Source organism: Trifolium pratense, linkage group LG6 (assembly GCF_020283565.1).
Source record: "Trifolium pratense cultivar HEN17-A07 linkage group LG6, ARS_RC_1.1, whole genome shotgun sequence".
Lineage (NCBI taxonomy): Eukaryota > Viridiplantae > Streptophyta > Magnoliopsida > Fabales > Fabaceae > Trifolium > Trifolium pratense.
Window position 1 is genome coordinate 24,486,325 of NC_060064.1, and position 11,628 is coordinate 24,497,952.

The 11,628-nt window shown below is 30.8% G+C and overlaps 2 protein-coding genes across 3 annotated transcripts; one reads left to right on the forward strand and one right to left on the reverse strand.

Moving 5' to 3' along the window:
* Positions 1–201: 201 nt before the first annotated feature.
* LOC123890190 (ERBB-3 BINDING PROTEIN 1-like) lies at positions 202–4,484 on the reverse strand. Of its 2 annotated transcripts, none has more exons than XM_045939743.1 (10): positions 4,319–4,484; positions 4,073–4,181; positions 3,783–3,867; positions 3,514–3,663; positions 3,253–3,406; positions 1,240–1,455; positions 1,022–1,158; positions 829–920; positions 561–740; positions 202–438 (listed from the first exon to the last, which is right to left on the reverse strand). In XM_045939743.1, the coding sequence occupies exons 2-10, from the start codon at positions 4,161–4,163 to the stop codon at positions 371–373; spliced, it is 1,173 nt and encodes a 390-aa protein (XP_045795699.1). In that variant the 5' UTR covers positions 4,164–4,181; positions 4,319–4,484; the 3' UTR covers positions 202–370. The 2 variants fall into 2 exon arrangements, with proteins under 2 accessions (XP_045795699.1, XP_045795700.1); XM_045939744.1 differs by having other exon boundaries at positions 4,315–4,468.
* A 1,816-nt stretch (positions 4,485–6,300) lies between these two features.
* On the forward strand, positions 6,301–9,791 carry LOC123891958 (zinc finger MYM-type protein 1-like). The gene is made up of 3 exons (XM_045941820.1): positions 6,301–6,481; positions 7,217–7,957; positions 8,072–9,791. Exons 2-3 carry the CDS (start codon positions 7,254–7,256, stop codon positions 9,789–9,791), a joined length of 2,424 nt encoding a protein of 807 aa, XP_045797776.1. The 5' UTR covers positions 6,301–6,481; positions 7,217–7,253.
* The last annotated feature ends 1,837 nt before the right edge of the window (positions 9,792–11,628 follow it).

Below are 11,628 nucleotides of genomic sequence, written 5' to 3' on the forward strand. Positions count from 1 at the left end.
TTCAATCTATCAACTATCTTCTTGTATATATCATTGTTAAACCCATTCCAGTATTTAATTAAGTTCTTCTACTGTTGTATGTATAGCATATAGAATTGGAATTTAGAACATAGATTTGGAATATTTAAAATACAAGGACAACTCAATTTTCCAAACATAACATTTTCTTTGTTTTATAATTTGGTATTTGAGACTAAATAGTGCACTGAAAACAGCTATTAAAATAGATGTCTAAACACTATACTAAATTCATATCCAAATTCCAAACAGAGATACAATTTAGTGAACAATGTACCAAAATTGAAAAGGGGTGTCAGAAAAATGAAATGAAAAACATTTCTTTTTTGGGATTGGGGAGGTAGATGTTAACTCATTCCTGAGGTGTTGCCCCATTTGTTGAGTCCTCTGGCTCAGCTTCAGCCTTGTCCTCTTTCTTACCTGTGTAAACAACCAAACATCATTTGTTTAGTCCAACATTAAAATGATGCAAAATTCCATGCATTACAGAAAGTATATGATAGAAAAGGCATAGTGAAAAACATGATCTTTTACAAGCTTACCTTTTTTCTTCTTTCCGCCACCTTTCTTCTTTGTCTTTGTGCCCAAAGCTAGCCATGCCTTGATCTCAGGATCATCTATTGTCTTCGTAGGCTGCAATTCTTGGAGTGGATGAGATGTGACGCGATCCGACCCATTTGGCATTAACAAGACAGTGAACTTGATGTGTGCAACAAAATCACCTGATAAAAAAAACAGCATGACATTAAGGTTCATAAGAATACAACACCAATGTGGAGTTGTTTGTGTTACAGCCGTTAAAAACCTTACCAGGCTTTTCATGCAGAACAGGATATGGCTGCAAGAGCTCGTGATTCATACATTCCACTAAACCCAGACGAGCTCTTTTCTCTTCCAAAGCCCTGCACAATAAAAGGAACATATTTTTAAGTGGAATGGATAATCAAAATCATAGAACTTGAGCTTGATGATAGCATTAAAGCTTTGCAATTACTAGAGTTACCTAGCAGAAAATGGCATGATTGGAAATTTTTGGCTTATTTCACTGAATATGAACCGAGATGCTTTCATCTTCAAGTGATAATTCTTGTCAACAGCCCTCTTATAAATAGTTGTCTGCTTCTCATCCAATAACTTAGGCTGCAAGGGATTGAAAACACTTTTAATATTTCATATGGTCCTAAATCATGCAGAAAAATATATTTATGAAATTAACCTTACCTTTCCTTCTCCAGAACTTGTCAATATATCAATTGCATAAACTTCATTTTCCTCAAACTCTGCGTCGTCAACCCTTGTATCTGGATTAGAGATACTAAGCACAACCTTGTTCCCATCAATCACAAACTGCTTCAATTGGTGACTTAGAACACCTTCAACAATTTTACAGTCATAGGCAGCAGCAACCTTTTGAATTGCATCAGTTACATCCTTGTTCTGTCAAGAAAAGTATTTGAGAAAAATTAATACATGGTATTACAACAAAGGAAATTTGCACGAATGAATTTCAATAAAATTAATTCTCACACATCTCTACATGCAATTGATATGTAATTGTTTGAATATTTTAATATGTTGGCTGCACTAGAAATTGTACCGATTATATAAATCAGAGCAACATGACACTAGTTCCAGTCATTTAAGTTTTGGCAACAGGGAAAAAGAGGAAACCAATATGGTTTTGATCACCTCGGCAAAGTTGCCGATATTACAGTTTTAAAATGTCAATCAAACTAATTCTAACACTTCTCTACATGCAATTGATATGTAATTGTTTGAATATTATTATATGTCGGCTGCACTAGAAATTGTACTGATTATACAAATCAGAACATGACACTAGATGCAGTCAATCAAGTTTTGGCAACAGGGAAAAAGAGGAAACCAATATGAATTTGATCACCTCGGCAAAGTTGCCGATATTACAGTTTTATAATTTCAATCAAACTAATTCACACAATTCTCTACAAGCAATTGATATGTAATTATTTGAATATTATAATATGTTGGCTGCACTAGAAATGTACCGATTATGAAAATCAGAACATGAAACTAGTTCAACCCATTCAAGTTTTGGCAACAGGGAAAAAGAGGAAACCAATATGGTTTTGATCACCTCGGCAAAGTTGCCAATATTAAAGTTTTATCATATATAAGAGTATCAAGAGTACGAATATACAAAGTTAAAGCTTCATTATATTATCATAGTCAATGTCGACAAATGGCAAACAATAAATTCAATCTCATGAAATATAGTATGGTCAATAAAAAAACCCAGGGGAAGTGGGTATTTTATGAAACAAAGGATGAATGATTCTCTATCAGTGTAACTATGACATAAAGAGGCATCATTGGAGTTTATCCATAGCCTATGATGTTTGTCATCATATAGAGATCAACTCAACAAAACAAATTTACAAATAAATTATGAAGTCGAAAACAAAAAAAATTTGATAGTTTTGAGAGGAACTGTAAAACTGGGGAAAAAAAGACGAAATCAAAGGGAAGTGGGTATTTATTAAACAAAGGATGGCTGATTCTCCGTCAGTGTAACTATGACATTAAAAGGCATCATTGGAGCTTATCCATAGCCTATGATGTGTTCATCATATGGAGATCAGCTCAACAAATCAAATTTTCAAATAAATCATAAAGTAAAAAACAAAAAATAAATAAATACTTACGAAGAGAAACTGAAAACTGGTGAAAAATGAAACAGGTGAAAAATGAAACAGATACAGCTAAGACTTTATTCTTTTCCTACAATTTCAATAAAAAATTCAAAATAGAAATGACATATTGGTAATTAAAATGTACAAAAGGATTCAGGCGACAACCAAACCAAGTAATCTCAAATGTACAAAAACAAACAGCATGATAAACTAAACATTTCAGCCAAAAGACGAGTCACGAAGATGACTTGTAATTGGTTAGCAGGACAGCATAACAAAATTCATAAAGGAACTCTATCAGTGTAACTATGACAAAAAAAAGCTTCATTGGAGTTATCCTAGCTCATGATAGTTTTCATCATTTAGAGATCAAAATTCACAAGACAAAGGAATCCCTTTGGATAATACAAACCAAGTAAAAAAATCCAATTTTACAGTGTCAAATTTTCCTATGACATTAAAACTATCTACACATGGAACAAGAAACATGAACGTGATAAAATCAAAACCAGTTCAAAATAAAAATGCAACTAAAGGAGGGTAAAATCTTACAATTGATTACCTTCTTTCCCGGCCTTACAAGTCTCAAGGCCACTTCAGCAGCAGTGTTTGCAGCAGCGATAACATCAGCTGCTCGTCCAGTAACTGGACCTTGCTGAAGAACATGAGTGTGAGCCACCGCAGCAATGAATCCATCTATATGACAAGCCAAATCACTGCAACCATAGAAAAAGTACATCATTATCAACTTTCAAATAACAGCCAAAACCACTAGAACAATTCTCATATCATAAATCACAAAACTACACTCTAAAAATCTTACATTTTCACTATATCACCTTCTTCCAACACTGTTTCATCGCTTGCTAGAGGCGAAAAATGGCAGATTGTGTTGTTAACAGATATGCAAGTCGGGAAAGCAACACCTCTCTCTATCTTCTTCTTCACATTCTTGTACACATTACTAGTTTGCCTTCACACCAACAAAACAAAACCTCATAAGCTAAAAACCATTGATATAATATTAAAAAATAAACATCATAGCAATCACAAAAACACAGACACAAAATGCCAAATATAATATAAGCTTACTCTCTAATAAATGCATCTCCTTTCTCACAAATGTCCACAATCTTAGCCTTGGGTTTACATTCAGAAACAACTAACTTCAAAGCCTCTGCAAAAAATATCAAAAAATGTCAAATTGTATACATTAAAAAACAACAAAAAACATGAAACCTTAAACTAATCGAAATATGAAAATTAAAAACAAATATGAATCTTAGCTATATTCAACAAATTTATGCATCTAATCTATGAATTAACAAAAACCCATATATAATTTGATAATAAAAAAGACAGTGATAGAGTGAGGAACATACTGTTAATGATCTCAGCTGAAGTTTTGTATTTGGTGACAACTTCAGAAGAAGAGAGATCTAACTCCTTCTCCTCCCTTTCATCATCCGACATGGTACCTCACTGATGATTCTGAAAACCCCAAATGAAATTAAAAAATTAAAATACAATCAAAAAATTAAAAACTAAATTTTTACCCAATTCGGTAGAATAAACAGAATTACGAAGAAAATGAAAACATTGAAATTGAGAAACAGAGCATTACTTACGGTGTGGAAATGAGAATGATGAAAGTGGAGATTGATGAGTGAGGAAGAAAATGGTTTTGCGGCAGAGTGTGGCGAAAAATGGGTCTGTGAAAGTGAAGCTAGGGTTTCAACAGAGAGGCGAGTTTTGGCTTATATAGGAGTTTTCATTTTCGTTTATTGCGTAGGGTTTTTGCCCTTTCCATTCTTTTTCTTTTTTTGTTTATTTTTTATTTTTTATTTTTTATTAAGTTGATCGCTAGAATTCTTTTAAGGCTTTATTTGATAAAAAAAAAATAGATAATTGATAAGTTAATTTATAACAAATGAACTTATGATGAATAGCTTATAGCGAATAAATTAGCTGATTGAATTTATAGTGTTTGGTAAAATTAACGGTTAACTACTATAAAATAAAAATTAATTGTTTAATTATGGTTTTTGTCCCCCTATTTTTCAACCTTTCATAAAATTGGTTCCTCTATTTTAAGATCACTTAGTTTTGGTCCCTCCATCAGATTTTTATTCTTAAAAATTCTGATTCAATATATTTTAAATGATATGGCATATAATTTGAAGATGTAGATTCGTTCAAGTGTATTAATTTTTATTTTTTTTGTTGATATACGAAATGACAAAGTCATTGAAAACTCACACACACAAAGTGGAGTGATCGGGATTCGAACCCCGGTTCTGACGTCCGACAATAACAATTTTGACATTTCTGCCTGAGCTAAGATTTGTGGATTTAATTATTTATATTTTACTAATAAAATTTTAAAAATGAATAATTTCTGAAATTCAAATTGAAGTTTTTATTTAGTTTTCTTATAATTTCATGACTTTTGAGAATTTATTATCATCATGTTGATGTAGTATCATTTAAAATATGTTAAATCACCGTTCAGCATTTTTAAGTATAAAAATTTGATTTTGTCAAAAAAAAGTACAAAAATTTGATAGATGGACTAAAACTGTATGATTTTAAAATAGGGGGACCAATTTTTTGGAAAGGTAAAAACAAAAGGACCAAAACTGTAATTATGTCAAAACTAATTTGATATGTTCGTTGAATCATGAATATACTTGTCCACAAGTTCTATTTTAACTAGGAAAAAATGTTGAAATTGTTAGATCGAACGTCATAACCGGTGTTCGAACTCTATCTCCTTCACTTATGTGTGTAACTTTAAATGACTTTGTCGATAGGGATCAAATAGAGTTATCTCAAAAAAAAAACTATGATTTAATATTCGCCCTATAATAAAAAAATTACAGCAACGCCATTATAATAAGAAATTGATCTAAACAAAATCTTTTTACAGTGTAATAAAATCTTATAATTTTCATAAATTGGAGGAAATTCTTTACGTTAAATCTCTGACCACCACGTATTGTACCCAAAAGTTTTCTATAAATTCAGTAAGTAATTAACAAGTTTAGCAAAGATCTATTAATTCAAAAAAAACTTGAACAAGGCTTCCTTCCTGAATAATCATGAGCATGTTCAGGAGGAATATTTTATCTAATAACCATTCCTACTACAATAATACATGATCTCTCTTCCTACATCATATCACACCTTCTTATTACAATGAATTTTTTTAATTTGAGTTGTGTTCTCTTCTTGAGCAGAGGTTTAGAATGAATGAATTCTATGTTTTGGAGACAAGGTTGGATTTAATGGCATTCGTCCGGATGAAGAAGTAGTGAAAATTGTATTTTGGAATATCCCGTGGGCAGGGGCGGCCTAGGCCCATGTGCGACATGGGCCGTGGCACAAGGTCTCTTAAAATCGAGGGCCTCAAAAAAAAATTATAGGGTAGTAGTATTAGTAAGTTAGGGGGTGTAAAAATTAATTATGTATGTTAGAAAATGTTGTAAAGGCCCAGCCCAACAATGTTTTCGTAACGAAAAAAAAAAAGCAGCAAAGAAGCAGCCCAACAATGTTTTCCTAATGTAATGCGTAAAAAAAAAAACAAAGTTTTCCTAACGAAAAAAAAAAAAGCAGCAAAGAAGCCTGCGTTTTGCGTTTTTGCGTTTTGCGTTTCTGCTTCTTTCAGAAAACCTACGACCTGCACTGCACCTGCCTCCATTAATTCACCACCAGGCCGGCGTCGACCTGCCTCCTGCCACCATCACCAGGCGTCGGTTAACCACTTAACCTCCTTCCTTCTATTCTCAAAGGTAAAAACTAAATTTTACAAGTTAGGGTTTGTAAAATTTGCAATGTAAAATCACAATTTTGCTATTTTAATTGTGTTTCCCAATTCCCAATTCCCATCATTCTTTTTCTCCCGAAGTTAATTTTGCTATTTTAGTAATGATACCAATAGTGTTCCCATATAATCACCAATAGCCGTAGACGGTAGACTGTAGTTATGCAGTATAAGGCTTTTAATTAGAACACAAAGTATAAAATTTTGGTATAAATTGGATCAAAAAATAGTACGTACCCTAATTAGAAATTAAACACAAATTTCATGGATCGATCACAGACTAAACACAAAGTTACTCCCTAATTAGAAATTAAACAAAAATTCCATGGATGACAGACTTAGAAATTTCACACAAATATTCCATGGATCACTCACACTAAACAAATTAAAGTAGTAGGTACCCTAATTAGAAATGAAACAGAAATTAAACGCAGAGGATTTAATTTCATTTTATGCATGTGTTGTCATTATGTGCAGTAGAAGTTACTAATACAGACAGAGCTACTGATTTTCTTTTAATTTCCACTACTGATTTTCTTATAATGTTTTAATGTTTATTGTCCTATTTGGTTTGATAATGTGTTGTTCAATTTGGATTGTTTTAATTGCTAATTACGTTCTTTTTTTCTTTTTTTACCGGTTCAACTTCAATGTTGTATATTTGGTTCTACTTCAATGTTGCGGTCCTGCGGAATCGATCCAGAACAGTGAGAATTTTCAGGTTCTATTTTTTTCCCTCAATGCCTCCTAAGTCACTTCCTAAGGGTAGGAAATATGATTGTGGATATGTAAAGCGTAAGAAAAAGATAAGACTTGAGAAATTAACTCAATCTCAATCAGGAGCTATCGAAAAATTTATTATAAAAGAACCACAAAATGTTGAAAATATTGATGCTGATATTGTTGATGTTCAAACTGTTGATATTGAAAATGCTGAAAATGTTAATAATAATATTGATGTTGAAAATGTTGTTGATGATAATGAAAGTGTTGATGTTGAAAATGAAAATGTTGATGATGATAATGAAATTGTTCGTGCCGAAAATGTTGATGTGAATGATATTGGTTATGATATATTTGATCCAACTATTTGGGATTCTCTTGATTCTAGAATGCGAGATTTGTTAGTTACAAAAGGTCCTAAAAGAGATTGTTCTATTGTGAAGGGTCCTAAGGATAAATTTTCTAGACGCTTTTTAGCTAATTGGTATACTAGAGTTTTGCCAAATGGAGAGACATGTGATAGGGATTGGCTTGTTTATTCAAAAGAGCTTGATAGAGTATTTTGCTTTTGTTGTAAAGTTTTTAAAAGAGGGATTACTATTGGTCAATTAGTAAATGAGGGTTTTAGTGATTGGATACATGTTAATCAAAGACTGAAAGAGCATGAGACTTGCATGGAACATGTTAAGAATATGACTACTTGGTATGAGTTGCGTCAAAAGTTGAAAAATTTTCAAACTATTGATAAATCAATTCAAATATTGATTGATAAAGAAAAGGATCACTGGAAAAATGTTTTAAAAAGAATTATTTCAATAGTGAAATTCCTTGGTAGAAAAAATTTGGCCTTCCGTGGTCATAATGAGAAATTGTACCAAAATAGCAATGGTAATTTTTTAGGTTTAATTGAAATGGTAGCTGAATTTGACCCAATTATCCAAGAACATGTAAGACGTATTACAGATGACAATCTTCATGTTCACTATCTTGGGCATAGAATCCAAAATGAACTAATACTTTTGCTTGCTTCTGAAATTAAAAATGAAATTATTAGAAAAATAAAACAAACAAAGTATTTTTCAGTGATACTTGATTGTACCCCTGATGTTAGTCATCAAGAACAAATGTCTTTGATAATACGATACGTGAATGTTTCTTCAAATAGGATTGAGGAATCTTTCTTAGGATTTTTGAATGTGGATGATACAACAGGGCAGGGTCTTTTTGATGTTTTACAAGATGAATTGAAAAAGCTTGATCTAGACCTATTTGATGTGCGAGGACAAGGTTATGACAATGGGTCGAATATGAAAGGAAAACATCAAGGTGTACAAAAGAGGTTTTTAGATATAAATCCAAGAGCCTTTTATACTCCTTGTGGTTGTCATAGTCTCAATTTGGTATTGTGTGATATGGCAAACTCTTGTCGCAAAGCTAAAGAATTTTTTGGAGTTGTTCAACGCATTTATACTATTTTTGCCAATTCTACCAAGAGATGGCAAATTTTAAAAGATAATGTAAAAGGGTGGACTCCGAAATCATTGTCATCCACTCGTTGGGAGAGTCATATAGATAGTGTCAAAGCTATAAGACTTCAAATGTCAGATTTTAGAGAAGCTTTACTTGAAGTGTCGGAAAATGATTCAGATTCTAAAATAGAAAGTGAAGCCAAATCCTTAGCAACAAATGAACTTGGTGATTTTAAGTTTTTAGTGGCGATAGTTATTTGGTATGAAATATTATTTGCAATTAATACGGTTAGCAAACTCTTACAGTCAAGTGATATGCTTATTGATTTTGCTATGGAAAAAATAAAGGGGTTGATTTCATTTTTTGAGGAATATAGAGAAACTGGTTTTAAAAATGCCTTGAATTATGCTACGGAAATTGCTCTTGAATTGAACATTGATCCAGTATTTTCTCAAAAGCGTAAAATTCAAAGAAAAAGACAATTTGATGAGAATTTGAGTACCGCGTCAGTTGAGCTATCTGAAGAGGAATCTTTTAGGGTTAATTATTTTCTTTACCTTGTTGATCAAGCTGTTGTATCTCTTAAAACGAGGTTTGAGCAATACCAACAATATGAAAGTATTTTTGGTTTCTTGTTTAGTTCTCAAAATTTACAATTGTTGGATGATGCAACTTTGAACTCTTGTTGTAGTAATTTAGAGGAAAGGTTGAAACATAATGAGCAGTTTGATGTTGTTGGGAAAGAACTATGTGTGGAGTTAAGGTTACTAAGAAATATGTTGCCTGGAGGAAAGATGGGGCCTATTGATATATTAAAATTTTTGAAAGGCATGAATTGTTTTCCTAATACAATTATTGCATATAGAATTTTATTAACTATTCCTGTTACAGTTGCCTCTGCAGAAAGAAGCTTTTCAAAATTGAAGTTGTTGAAGTCTTACTTGCGGTCTACCATGTTACAAGAAAGACTTAACGGCTTAGCATTGATAGCAATTGAGAATAATCTCTTGGATGACATACAATATGAAGACTTGATTGATGAATTTGCTTCAAAAAATGCAGCAAGAATGAGTCGATTTAAGTAGCAAGAGAATTTTTTTTATAAGCAAAGTAACTATAATGTATTTTGTTGTTATTGTTAGACTATGGATCTTTTTTATGTTATTACAAGAATGATTATAATTTTATGTTATTTGCAATTTAAATCGATGATGATTTTTTTATAAAAAAAAGTTACGTTTTTTTTTTATTAAAGGCCCACTTTCATATTTCGCACAGAGCCCCCGAAAACTCAGGGACGCCACTGCCCGTGGGTTATAACTTTGAATGTGTTTTTTATATTTTGCTTATTGAAATACAAACATTGCATTATGGTATCATTATGAGAGTGTTGGGCAGGTTAATTTAGATGATCAAAATTATAAGCAGCCTCTACGAGAGTGTTACCAAACACATCTCTTTTTTTTTTTCCTTTTTCAATAAGCTTATAAGCTAGTCCAACAAGCTATAAATTACCAAACACACCCTAAAACAAACTCATAAATAACAGAGATATTTGATTTGAAGATTGGAATGTGAGTCAAATTTGTAATTTTCTACTTCTATCTTACTCTAGATTAGAATGTAAATTTTGTATCACAAAAATAAATTTATAACAATCTAATTGTTTGGGAGGTATATATTAAAATTATAAATAAATAACTATTAACAAAATCTGAAAAAACATACATGATAAAAATATGTAACTCCCACCGGCAACCAATTACTACTTGCTAGAATTCTAACCTCAGTAAACATAAATATAATAAGAATTATAATTTACAATTATTTTTTATTTATAATTACATATACAATATATATTGTCACATATATGAAGAATTATATAGAATGAATTCTTTTAAAAATATATTCGTGGTATTAAGCATGTAGTTGGTTGATAGTATATTTGGTGATTGATATGTATGATTTCAAGGGTCATATTTAATACATGGAAATGAAAGAAAATTTATTGTATATAAAATTCAAAATTTATTTATTTTAATCTAAACTTCATAATATATTGGTGGTATTATATGTGTAGTTGGTTAGTAGTATTCTTGATGATTGAGATGCATGACTTCAAAAATTATATTTAATATATAAGAATTAGGAGAAATCAATTATGTAATGTATTGTCTGTTTAATATTATTAAACAAATTTTTATATGCTGATTTTTTTTAAGAAATATTATTTTCATTTCAGTTGATATACTTTATGAAAAAATAACAACAAAATATATTTACAATATAATATAATGATTAATTATAGTAAGGTACGTTGTTTCAAAAAAATTATAGTAAGATACGTACCTATGAATTGATAAAAAAAAATAATATGCTTTAGCCTTCATATTTGAAAATAGATAATAAGGCAACATTAAAACATATTATATATACATGTGATTTTAAAAGAAACAACGTTAAAACATGTATTTACTTATTTTATTTTAAATTCTAATGATAATAAATTATAAATGGTAAATGTGGATTTTAGTTAAAATAATAAGGGTAAAAGAGGAAGAAAAAATGAAAAGCTAGAAGCTATAAGCTCAGAAGCTACTTGAAATAGCTTCCGAAAAAGAAACTATAAGTCAGTAAAATAAGCTAAAAACTCTTTTTAAAAAGACCGTTACCAAACAGATCTTTTAGCTTATAAGCCATAAAACAAAAAAATAAAAATTACCCATACTGATATACATGTGTTTAGCTAAATAATGGTGCCAGAGCTTAGATTTTGTAAGCCACATGTTTGGCCTCAACCACTTATTTGATAGTTGCGCTTCACCTCTTGAATTTCTAGAAAATAAACTATTGAAAAATATCTCATGATAAAATTTACACTACTAAAAAACATCTCTTAGTAAGATTGTATTATTGAAAGAT

Excerpts from the sequence above, each read along its gene's own strand:
- LOC123891958 (XM_045941820.1), top strand. The coding sequence starts at position 7,254 with ATGCCTCCTAAGTCACTTCCTAAGGGTAGGAAATATGATTGTGGATAT. Across the intron at positions 7,958-8,071 it reads TGGTATGAGTTGCGTCAAAA|AAAAAATTTGGCCTTCCGTG; the intron begins GTTGAAAAATTT and ends ATTCCTTGGTAG.
- LOC123890190 (XM_045939743.1), bottom strand. The coding sequence starts at position 4,163 with ATGTCGGATGATGAAAGGGAGGAGAAGGAGTTAGATCTCTCTTCTTCT. Across the intron at positions 1,159-1,239 it reads CAAGTTCTGGAGAAGGAAAG|CCTAAGTTATTGGATGAGAA; the intron begins GTAAGGTTAATT and ends AATCCCTTGCAG. Across the intron at positions 921-1,021 it reads ATCATGCCATTTTCTGCTAG|GGCTTTGGAAGAGAAAAGAG; the intron begins GTAACTCTAGTA and ends TTTATTGTGCAG.